The 13,220-nt window shown below is 37.1% G+C and overlaps 1 protein-coding gene across 1 annotated transcript; it reads left to right on the forward strand.

The window, feature by feature from the left end:
• The first annotated feature begins 667 nt into the window (after positions 1–667).
• Positions 668–1,611, forward strand: LOC129627202 (proteasome subunit alpha type-6-like). Its single transcript, XM_055546831.1, has one exon. It carries the CDS (start codon positions 690–692, stop codon positions 1,428–1,430), a length of 741 nt encoding a protein of 246 aa, XP_055402806.1. The 5' UTR covers positions 668–689; the 3' UTR covers positions 1,431–1,611.
• The last annotated feature ends 11,609 nt before the right edge of the window (positions 1,612–13,220 follow it).

Here is a 13,220-nt window from a genome sequence, read left to right on the forward strand (position 1 = left end):
ACTTTAAAATCCATTCCAAGTCATAGAGAAGCAAAACTATAGACTACTAAGAATTAAATGACAATTTTAAAAGCTTTTAAAAATTGACAGATCATTTTTAATAAAAGAAAATGACAGTATGATGACAAGTGGGGTTCCCTTTAGCATCCGTAGGTGCCAAAAGAGAATGGATAATATGTTAGAAATACTTAAGGAAATAACTGTAAACTTAAAATTAAAGAACTATATAGGATTATAAAACAAAGGCATAATTTATTCATTCAGCAAATAATTTTCTTTGAGTTTGCTGTTTCAACTCCTGTCCTAAACTTTGGAATATAGCAGGAAGTAAGAAAGAAAGCCCATTTTCTCAAGCCTCTTTTCTATGAGGACAGACAGACAATAAAGAGATATTATGTCATGAAGTGGTTAAGTGCCATAAAAAAGAAAAGGTAGGATGAAGGGTACACAGTAGTGATGGGAACATGTCATTTATGAAGAGGCATAAAGAAAGCCCTTTCCAAAGACATGACATTTGATGAAACTCCTTAAGGAATCGAGGAGTTATCCATACGTATGTCTGAGACAATAATTCCAGATGGAGTACTCAGAATGACCTTTAAAAAAAGGAGGAGCAGTTCCGGAGGGGCTCGTACGCCTGGTGCGGGAGCTGCGGGGCCCGAGACTGTGCTTGGCATTAGTGGCGCTCCATGTCCCGAGGTTCCAGCGCTGGTGTTGACCGGCACATTACCATTTTTTCTCCCGAGGGACGGCTCTACCAAGTAGAAGATGCTTTTAAGGCTGTTAGCCAGGGTGGCCTTACATCAGTAGCTGTCAGAGGGAAAGACTGCGCAGTAATTGTCGCACAGAAGAAAGTACCTGACAAATTACTGCATTCCAGCACAGTGACTCACTTATTCAAGATAACTGAAAACATTGGCTGTGTGATGACAGGAATGACAGCTGACAGTAGATCCCAGGTACAGAGGGCAGGCTATGAGGCAGCTAAATGGAAATACAAGTATGGTTACGAAATTCCCGTGCACATGCTGTGTAAAAGAATCGCTGATATTTCTCAGGTCTACGCACAGAATGCTGAAATGAGGCCTCTTGGTTGTTGCATGATTTTAATTGGTGTAGATGAAGAACAAGGCCCTCAGGTGTACAAGTGTGATCCTGCAGGTTACTACTGTGGGTTTAAAGCAACTGCAGCAGGAGTTAAACAAACTGAGTCAACCAGCTTCCTTGAAAAAAAAGTAAAGAAGAAATTTGATTGGACCTTTGAACAGACAGTGGAAACTGCGATTACATGCCTGTCTACTGTTCTATCAATTGATTTCAAACCTTCAGAAATAGAAGTTGGAGTAGTTACAGTCAAAAATCCTAAATTCAGGATTCTTACAGAAGCAGAGATTGACGCTCACCTTGTTGCTCTAGCAGAGAGAGACTAGACACTGTTGTTAGTTTACCAAATCCGTGATGCCACTTGCCTGTGTGTTTGGTAACAACAGACCAACATTTTGGGGGCCCCTCAATTGAAAAAGGAACTTCTCCCACTCTTGCTGCCACTGAAATGGTTAGGACTCTGTCTGTATAAATAAAACCAATGCTTTTGGGAAAAAAAAAAAAAAAGAGAGAGAGGAGGAGCAGGGAAGGGGAAGAAAAAAGAATAACTCAAGTTTTTGGCTAGAGGAATTGACAGAATGGAGTTGTCTTCAGCATATGCCAGTTTGTAGATGAAAACCCAGGAGGCTGCTTCTGTACATGAGACATCCAAAAGACATTTAAATGAGAGCATCATGTAGGCAACTAGATAGAGGAATCTGGAATCCAGGGGCAAAGGTTGTAATGAGAGGTACAAGTCAGCATCTATTTATTAGTTAAAGTCATGTGCTAAGTACGAATACAGATAAAAAGAAACATCTCAGAGCTGAACCTTGAGGAATGAAGGATGTACAAGAAAGAAAGGTGGAAAGAACCAATGAGGAACCCACTTAACAAAGGCCAGCAAGGGAGATGGAAAATCTAAAGAGAGTACCATAAAGATGAAATGTGGAATGTGTTCCACAAAAGAGAAGTGGTAAACTATGTCCAATGTTGCTTATAAATCAAAGAAAAACCAGAGACATGACCATTGGATTTGGCATGGGAGGTCATTACTTAACAAGAAAAGATTCAGTGAATAGAAAGTAACACAGTGACCTGACTGGGCAGGAAAAAAAAAAGTGAACAGGATAACGTGAACAACTCTTTCCAGGAGTTTCTTGAAAAGACAGTTTCAGTAATATAAATGCTGAGCTTATTACCCATAAAGTCCCATCATAAAAATTATTAAGGTATCCACTTCAGCCAGAAGAATATGTACTTGGAAGTAAGTTTCACCATGATGAGCCCAGAAATGGCTTTTAAATAGCAGTAAATTTAATTAACTATGGATTATAAATAAATTTAACTTTTATTTTCAAAAGTAAACATAATTTTTTAAGCTAATAAGATAGAGGAGAGGGCTGTTTGATGAAGAAATATGTCATGTTAAAACTGACAGCATTTTCAGAACAAATGACAAATACATAATTATAGTGGAAATTTTAAAGCATATCTGCCAGGGACTGACACATGCAAATGACAACAAATCTTTACCAATATAGAAGCTTTAAATAACAAAATAAAAATACTTATCTAATAGCCATTTACACAACTCTACTCAGAAAACTAAAGATTGTAGGATGTTCTCAGGTTCATATAAAACATGTTTAATTCATTGTATGTGAATAAAGTCACAAAACTAAGTTCAGTCAATTTCAAACACTCAGTATCATAAAAATCGTATTCATTGAGTGCAATATCATTACATTAAAAATTAAGAGGAACAAGACAAAAACAAGCTCAGATTTTTTCATGATTGCTTAACACCTTGTGAGTTAAAAAAAAATTATGATGAAAACTATAGAATGTTTTGAAAGCAGCTTCTAGATATAAAAGTATTCATTTAAAATTATAATAATGGAAAATAAATGAATTGACTTTCAACTCAAAAGCCTGATAAGGAAAAGAATAAATCTTAATAAAGTAGAAGGAAATAACAATGATAAGATCAGAAAGTAATCATTAGTTGCACTTGTATAATGTTTATAATTAAATAGAAAAAAAAAAACAAGCAATGCAGAGAATTAGTTAAAAAGATATTAAATAAACTTCTAACTTGAACATGTATAAAAGCAAAGGTAGAAAAGGCAAAAAAAAAAAATAATTAATAAGGGATCAACAGATATATGAGGGCTTCCCAGGTGGAGCTGGTAGTAAAAAATCTGCATGCCAATGCAGGAGATGCAAGAGACCCAGGTTTGATACTCGGGTCAGGAAGATCCCCTGGAGGAGGAAAAAGCAACCAGCTCCAGTATTCTTGCCTGGAAAATTCTATGGACAGAGGAACCTGGTGGGCTACAGTCCTTATGACCGCAGAGTTGGACACAACTGAGTGACTGAACATATGCAACACACACAACAGATATATGACACTTAAAATATTTGGCCAATATTTCCATAATTTAAATTTTAACTTCTGTACATTTCATTTTTCCAAGACATTTGTTAAAATACAAATATGATTACTTAACCATGAAAAAATAATACATACAAAATTTGACAATGAAATCAAACAATGAGAAACTGCAAATACAGAAAAGTACTCTAATGAAAATAACATACAGATGCCAAAAAGAGATAGTTATTTACTACATGAATCATTTTACATAAATTGGAGTAAAAGTACTCCAATTTTTTTTATTATTCTAGAATAACTTTGACACCAAATTTGAACAAAAGATGTTCAAAAAACTTATTTTATAAATCCTGTAAATAAGCATTGAAACTTTTAATTTTATGTGCATTTTTACAGGTTGCACTATAACAAGGTAGCATTTTACTTATAATGCAGGATTATCTTAAAGTCAGAAACATCAGTTTATTAAATTTATTGACAGATTAAGAATGTCGACTTACTGATATCTCAATGCAGGAAAATCCTGTAGTTCATTCAAATTTTCAAAATCTCAAGTTAACCAAGAATACTTAAGTAAGAGCACCCTTAACCTAATAAAAGATATCTATCAAAGCTTACAACAAACATTGAATTTGATTATGGAATTTGATTATTAGAATCATTTTCATGGATATTAGGGGAAAAATGAAATATGTTATCATATTATCAATCAACATTGTACCAGAGCCCCATACCAATTCAATGTGACAAAAGCAGAGGTAAGAAGTATAAGAATTGAGAAGGGACAAAACTATCCTTGCAGGAACAGTTTTCTTTTAGATGTTCAAGCTGGTTTTAGAAAAGGCAGAGGAATCAGAGATCAAATTGCCAACATTCGCTGGATCATCAAAAAAGCAAGAGAGTTCCAGAAAAACATCTATTTCTGCTTTATTGACTGTGCCAAAGCCTTTGACTGTGTGGATCACAATAAACTGGAAAATTCTGAAGAAGATGGGAATACCAGACCATCTGACTTGCCTCTTGAGAAACCTATATGCAGGTCAGGAAGCAACAGTTAGAACTGGACATGGAGCAACTGACTGGTTCCAAATAGGAAAAGGAGTACGTCAAGTCTGTATATTGTCACCCTGCTTATTTAACTTCTATGCAGAGTACATCATGAGAAACGCTGGGCTGGAAGAAACACAAGCTGGAATCAAGATTGCCGGGAGAAATATCCATAACCTCAGATACGCAGATGACAACACAATTATGGCAGAAAGTGAAGAGGAACTAAAAAGCCTCTTGAGGAAAGTGAAAGAGGAGAGTGAAGAAGTTGGCTTAAAGCTCCACATTCAGAAAACGAAGATCATGGCATCCAGTCCCATCACTTCATGGGAAATAGATAGGGAAACAGTGGAAACAGTAGCTAATTTATTTTTGGGGGGCTCCAAAATCACTGCAGATGGTGACTGCAGCCATGAAGTTAAAACACTCCTTGGAAGGAAAGTTATGACCAACCTAGACAGCATATTAAAATGCAGAGACATTACTTTGTCAAGAAAGGTCTGTCTAGTCAAGGCTATGGTTTTTCCAGTGGTCATGTATGGATGTGAGAGTTGAACTATAAAGAAAGTTGAGCGCAGAAGAATTGATGCTTTTGAACTGTGGTGCTGGAGAAGACTCTTGAGAGTCCCTTGGACTGCAAGGAGATCCAACCAGTCCATCCTAAAGGAAATCAGTCCTGGGTATTCATTGGAAGGACTGATGTTGAAGCTGAAACTCCAATATTTTGGCCACCTGACTCATTTGAAAAGACCCTGATGTTGGGAAAGATTGAAGGCAGGAGGAGAAGGGGACGACAGAGGATGAGATGGTTGGATGGCATCACCGACCCATTTGACTTAAGTCTGAGTAAACTCCAGGAGTTGGTCATGGACAGGGAGGCCTGGCCTGCTGCAGTTCATGGGGTCGCAAAGAGTCAGACACAACTGAGCAACTGAACTGAAATGAACTGCTGATGAATAAGGATGCTTTCAATATTTGAGAGTATATTATTATCTCAGTAAATTTTCCTGGATTTTCTTTGCAGACTGGGAAACCAATACTGAATGGTTTCTTTCTTGGTAACACAAAAACTGGGAGGAAGGCAGCAGGATTTTACTTTCTCTGCAGTATGTGGCACCTTCAAAATCAGTGCAATCCCTTTTATTTATTTTAAATTTTTATTGGAATATAATTGATTTACAATGTTGTGTTAGCTTCTGTTGTAAAGCAAAATGAATCAGTTATAAGTACAGCTATTCTTTTTTAGATTCTTTTCCCATATAGGTAGGTCATTACAGAGTCCTGAGTATAGTTCCCTGTGCTATACAGTAGGTCCTTATTAGTTATGTATTTTATATATAGTGATGTGTATGTGTCAATCCCAACCTCCCAATTTATCACCCCCTCCCGTTCCCACCTGGTAACCATAAGTTTGTTTTCTTATATCTGTGACACTATTTTTATTTTGTACACAAGTTCATTTGTACCATTTTTTAGATTCCACATATAACTGATATCATATGATATTTGTTTTTGCAATCCCTTTTAGTTTTTAAAATTGAGGGCTCCTAGTTTGGGTGTGTGAGATTTGTTAAACATGATTATGTCCATCCTTTCTATTCTCTTCATATTTTTTTCAGTTAGCATATGTAAATGTATACACCTGCATGGAATCATTTTAAAATTGATCTGCATTTTTTAAATGTTTTTGCTTAAGCCCACTCTCTTCACAAATAGTCCTTGGAGTACTCCAAATTCGTTCAAAATGTTTTGTTTTTCCTTGGAAAATTCAGATGTGGAGAAATGTTCTTCATTAGGTCATAATGTGTTTCAAATGGGTCTCATATTCTACACTTTTCTGAAAGCAGGAGGATGATATTGTATCACTTTGGTGAAAGCTGAACAGTGTTTTGCTTTTAAAACACCAGACACTCTACTTTGGACCTAGACTAAAGGGAGATAATTTTAGAAATTTTGTTGAGAAAAGTTTCAAGATTGTGTTTTTTGCACGAGAACTTCCCTTGCTAAACTTGAAGATCTTTGACAAAGGGTTTCCCTAATCCCACCCGGCAGTCAGGCCTCAGAAAATGATTTAAAAAAAAAAAAACCAGGAGACATAAAAGGGCATATATTCATATATTTGGGGCAGAGAAATCAGAAATACTTTTGATGTGGAGGGAATGAAAATTAAATGCAAAATGTGCAAGTAGAAGATAATGGAGAGAATTTCTTTGGGTTTACTCACATCCTGTTTGCTCAAATAGAGACACTGGGAGAAGTATGGGAAACATCACCTCCACTGCCTCTGTGTGTTATTAACAATTCCAGCAACCTTTCAATTCAGGACCCTGTCATAAGTTAGCCCCCTGGTCTAATGGGATGTATGTAGAAGTTACAATTAAAATTACTTCGTTAAGAGAAGTAACTGCTTCACAAATCTCTCTTTTTTCTTCAATAATCCAAGATGGCTCAATCATTTAGGAAACCTTTCCTCTTTGAGAGATGGCTCCCATCAATTGACAACCAGGTATTTAGAGCAGGGCTTCTTTTTTTAATCTTACCTCCACTGCGGTATGAAAAATATTCCTTTGTTATCATATTTGGACAAATGATAAGGAAGACTATGCTTCTCCCAATTCCCAAATGTGTAGTCTTACATATCTTAATCCTTCATGAATACACAGATCACACACAAGGGTCAAATAGTGTCAGAGTACAAAACACTGAGTCCCCTGATATAATGTGTGTGGCTTGAGGAATATTAGAGAAAACAGAACCATAAATAGATGATTATACTAATATGGCCAAATATTGCTATCATGGAAAAGTGTGCTGTGGGAGCACAGGTGGGTTGTCTGATTCTCAAGGGGATGTCAGAGATAATGTTGCAGGAGATTATTGAAGGCTAATTTTTCAGTAAAACTAATGAAACTGAAATTGTCCAGGGAAGAAACTGAACAGACACTGAATTAATGCAGTGGCCATGTTTATGGAGAAAATCTAAAGGTTTATAAGAAACTCTAACAGGTCTTAGTAGCAGCTGGGATCACAAAGAGTTTATGATAACCCCCCAGTTTTCTAGGACCAAAGGTAATGACCACAGCAGGATGTGATACTACCATGGATTTTATTTGTTACCTTGCATGAATCACCAATTCTAGCTTTGCAATCTGATAAATGAGGTACCTCATTACTATGAACAAAGCTAATGGAGGTGATGGAATTCCAGCTGAGTTACATAAAATCCTAAAAAATGATGTTGCTAAAATGCTGCACGCAATATGCCAGCATTTTGAAAACTCAGCAGTGGCCACAGGAACAGGACCAGAAAAAGTCAGTTTTCATTCCAATCCCCAAAGAGTGCAATGCCAAAGAATGTTCAAACTACTGCATAATTGCACTCATTTCACATGCTAACAAGGTAATACTCAAAATCCTTCAAGTTAGGCTTTAATAGTACCTGAACCAAGAACTTTCAGATGTACAAACTGGATTTAGAAAAGGCAGAGGAACCAGAGATCAAATTGCCAACATCTGTTGGATCATAGAAAAAGCAAGGGAATTCCAAAAAAAATACCTACTTCTGCTTCATTGACTGTGCTAAAGCTTTTTAATGTGTGGATCACAAGAAACTGTGGGAAATTCTTCAAAAGATGGGAATACCAGACCATCTTACCTGCCTCCTGAGAAACCTGTATGCAGGTCAAGAAGCAACAGTTAGAACCAGACATGGAACAATGGACTGAGACAAAATTGGAAAAGAACATCAAGGCTCTACACTGTCACTTTGCTTATTTAACTTCTATGCAGAGTACAGCATGCGAAATGCTGAGCTGGATGAAGCACAAGCTGGAATCAAGATTGCAGGGAGAAATATCAATAACCTCAAATATGCAGATGACACCACCCTCGTGGCAGAAAGCAAAGAGGAACTGAAGACCCTCTTCAAGGTGAAAAAGGAGAGTGAAAAAGCTGGCTTAAAACTCAACATTCAAACAACTAAGATCATGGTATCCAGTCCCATCACTTCTGGCAAATAGATGGGGAAAAATAGAAAAAATGGGAACAGTGAGACTATTTTCTTGACCTCCAAAATCACTGTGGACAATGATGACAGCCAGGAAATTAAAAGACGCTTGCTCCTTAGAAGAAAAGCTATGACAAACCTAGACAGTACATTAAAAAGCAGAGACATCACTTTGCCAACAAAGGTCTGTAGAGTCAAAGCTATGGTTTTTCCAGTAGTATGGATGGGAGAGTTGGACCATAAAGAAGGCTGCATGCTGAAGAATTGATACTTTCAAACTGTGGTGCTGGAGAAGACTTTTGAGAGTCCCTTGGACAGCAAGAAGATCAAACCAGGCAATCCTAAAGAAAATCAACCCTGAATATACGTTGGAAGGACTGACACTAAAGCTGAAGCCCCAGTGCTCTGGCCACCCGATGCAAAGGGCCAACTCATTGGAAAAGACCCTGACGCTGGGAAAGATTGAAGGAGGGAGGAGAAGGGGACAACAGAGGATGAGATGATTGGATGGCATCATCGACTCAATGGACGAGTTTGAGCAAGCTCCAGGAGATAGTGAAGGACAGGGAAGCCTGGCATGCTGCAGTCCATGGGGTCGCAAAGAGCTGAACATGACTGAGCAACTGAACAAAAACAACAACTCCTTGGGTACATAGAGCCTGGACATTTAAAACAGAAGTGAGACTGAGCAGCTATTTTCTCTATCTCAAAAACCTAAATGAGAATCAGATACTTACCTTACCATGATATTGTTTGGACTAATATTTGGATGGGGAATTATAGGAACACTAAGTATAAATTTGATTATTTCAATCTGAGTCCAAGTTCTTGCAATCAGGTAGATCTCTGATGAATTAATAGGGAAAACAAGTACTTAATATAGTACTATTGTCAATTAAGACCCTGCAGCATGGTTTATGGGGAAAGTTGTAAAAAAATAAGTTCTTTCAGGTGAGAACGACAATGATGTCTACTTCTACTCCAGGTTGTGCAAGCTTCTCTGAACTTATAAAAATATGCTGTTCTCTTGAAACACTTAATCTAGTTTTAATACTGCAAATAATTGCCAAAAAGACTTTCTGAGAATTCAGGATCAAGGACTAATTGGATGAAGGAGTGGTTGGTTTTGAAGCATTACACCACTATGGTACCACCCGTCTAACATGTTTGAAAGTGGATAGGAGAAATGGGTATCTTCTTAACACAGCAAAGTGAAAACATATTTTCTCCTCTTTAATCATATCCTTTTAAACCTGAAGAGATCTTAGCAATTCTTAGCATCTTCGATATGTCCTCTCCTTAAAGAATGAACCAACCGTAGAGGTTACATGGTTTGTCCTATATTACACATTAATGTGAGGGCAGAATGGCAAAAACTAGACACAGAGATGTCCCATAAGATTTTCTTCTTCCTGGGCCTACAATAGTAGTAAAAAATGTGTACACAGGAAACATGCAAACAGGGAAACAGAGAAGATTCTTCCTTATACCTAGTGATTGGACCACTGTTAAACAAAAGAATTTATGATGAGGGTAAACCTTACAACAAATGTCTTTGACGAAGTGTAAAATATTTTGGCTCCAAATAAAGTAACAATGGCCTAGAATCAGACACTGGGATTCTGAAATTAGATGAGAGAGCTGGAGTTTGCTTTCTAAGACATAAATACTAGGCTTTGGTATCAAAGTATTCAATTATACCTTGGACTTATTCTTCATTTAAATCTTAATTTCAAAGAGCACTTTGGAATATACTCCTCACTTGATGTTTTTTAAGCAAATCAGTTTTAATAGATTCTCTAACAATAATGCCCTAGAAAGTTTCTTACTGTAATCTGGATCTTGGATAAACCATTTCATGCATATATGTGTGCTTAGTCGCTCAGTCATGTCTGACTCTTTGTGACCCCATGGACTGTAGCCCATCAGTCTCCTCTGTTTAAGGGGATTCTCCAGGCAAGAATACTGGAGTGGTTTACCATGCCCTCCTCCAGGGGTTCCTCCCAACCCAGGGATCAAACCTAGGTCTCCCTCATTGCAGGCAGATTCCTTACCATCTGAGCCACATGACAGAGGCAAATTCTCCTACCTAGTGCCACTGCATGAACTCTGAACTTAGCTCTTCATTTTTAGTTTTTTAGTGACTGAATCAACAGCCTTTGTAAGTTAAGTCTACAAATCTAAAGTTAACAATAAACGACAAACACAGGAATTTGTTAATGAATAGATACTGGTCCTTTCATTAACTTGTACTCTGGTTTACTCAGTTAAATTTTGGAGATTGGAGTCCTTGAAATACTGACTCTTCTAGGTATTAATTCCTCATACTTTACCCCCTACCCCCGACACACACACACATCTCTCTTACCATCCCCACTAGCTTTTACCTGTATAAAGGATAAATATCGTTACAATATTAGCAAAACTTTGTTAAAGCAAGTTGGCCAGCATTTCTCTGTCTCCAAGGAAATAAAACATTTAATTAGCCTTTGCCTTTCAATACAATAAGTACAGAGAGCAATAATACCATTTTTTTAACTTTGAGACAATAGCTTGTGTTTCTTGTGTCTCCAGCTGACAGTGTCACTCCTGCAAAATGCATTTCCATGGAAGATAAGTGAAAAATCAGTCTTGTTGTATACTGGAACTATTTGTTAAAACAATAATGATCACGGTCTAAGACATTGCCCTTGGGATTAATGAGAGTCCAGGAGGAGTTGATGGTCCAAAATGCAGAGAAAAGTCATTATACCCCAGATAACTATTAAGCCCTGGTAATTCACTGTGGCTGAAAACTGTGGATGGCGAGGCAGGCATATCATACTGATGGGCCTAGGAGGGACAGCAAGAGCCTGGTGGTTTAGTGAAGATGTGAATTTTCCAGTTCCCTTGAAAAGGACTGCTTTTCTACAGCTAGGTATTTAAAGGCATATCTCACATTCCTGCTCCACATCAGCAGTATGAAGCTGAATGATTTTTACTTTATAGCATTCTACAGAACCATTCTTACTTTGATGAAATTGACACTAACTTCTTTTTTTTAGGGCTTCCCTGGTGATTCTGATGGTAAAGAATCTGGCTGCAATGCAGGAGACCAGGGTTCAATTCCTGGGTCAAGAAGATCCCCTGGATAAGGAAATAGAAACCCACTCCAGAATTCTTGCCTAGTGAATTCCATGGACAGAGGAGCCTGGCGGGCTATAGTCCATGGGGTCACAAAGAGTTGGATATGACTGAGCGACTTTCACTTTCTTTTTATTTATCTTCATTCCCTTGCTTACTACTTACTTCTATTCTGTAAATAGCCATTAGTATCCAGTACTTGATTGCTTATACATTGGAAGGGTAAAGCAGAAGCAGCAGACAGTAAACATTTGTTCTCTAGGGTCTCTGGCAAGATCTTTGCCACTTCAGCTGAACTTTATGTGTATATAAATATGTATTATTTTCTGAGAGAAAATATAAATAAGTCTATTCATCTGAAAGAAGTATGTGCCAACAGAGGGTTCAAATGAGAAGACTGAATCAGCTGACCAACTCCATTAAATGTGAGCATGGGATTCTCATCACACTTATTTTCTGAATCTGCCTGGTGTTCAGCATGATTCAAAATTCTTTATCAGAGACATATTATTTGTGCAGAAGATACACTGGTGAATAAAACAGATATGGTTCCTGCTCTGAACCACTTTTTTCTGACATACAATAAGTTCTCAATAAATATTAGTTGTTATTATTATCACTATTATTATTTCCCAGACAAAAGGAATGAGACCTTATAATCCATGTAGTTCTCAGTGATGGATATCCCTCTTAAAAGTATCAAATACTGTGGCAGTGTGAAAAATTCCCCATCAGGGTGGTTGAAAAACAATTATGATAAATTCTAATTTTATCACCCCAGAAATATATTAAAAATTTAGATCTTTTATAATTCCTTCGATTAACAGTAGACACTTCTTGATTACTTTCTAATTAAATCACTTCACTCTAAGACTTGGTAATTACAACAAGAAGTTATTAAAATTAGAAAACATTTGCTAACTCAGTACTTTTGATTATTAAACTTTTTCATTTAATATTGCCAAATAGTCTATGAAGATATGAGTGAAGAAACTGATTTTAATGTCTTTAGCTGCAATAATTATCTACAGGTGTCCCAAACAATCCAATGTTTCTTTCTTATCACATATTTTCCTGTAAAATCCATTGTTCTTGTCATCAACTGCATTTTTTCCCTTGGCCTATTACACTGTTTTCCTCTTATATTACTGTTCAAAACACAGAAGAGAATCATATCCTAGAATCTCCTCTGCTTAGGGGTATTTATCGTTTCTTCCTTTTTTTGGGGGAGGGGGCGGGTCTTGATGAAAATATGGCCACTGCTTATAATAAGAATCAGAGTTACTCTGCCTTTGATGGTTTTTTCTAACTGAGCACCACATTAAAATCTATAGGACAATAAACTTACCCAATCAGATACAGTCCAAGAAAGAAAAACATTCATATTGCTGGGGCCTGGGAAATACAGTATGTGATTTGCCATTTCAATATGTCAATAGGGTGATAATTTGCTTTCATCAGATTTCTTAGGAGGTGTGATATCTTTTATCTTCAGTGGCTGATTCTTCCTGGGGTTGGGGAGATGTGGGGAGAGAGATTTTTTTTTTCCTTTAGACAAGCCTC

Source organism: Bubalus kerabau, chromosome 14 (assembly GCF_029407905.1).
Source record: "Bubalus kerabau isolate K-KA32 ecotype Philippines breed swamp buffalo chromosome 14, PCC_UOA_SB_1v2, whole genome shotgun sequence".
Lineage (NCBI taxonomy): Eukaryota > Metazoa > Chordata > Mammalia > Artiodactyla > Bovidae > Bubalus > Bubalus kerabau.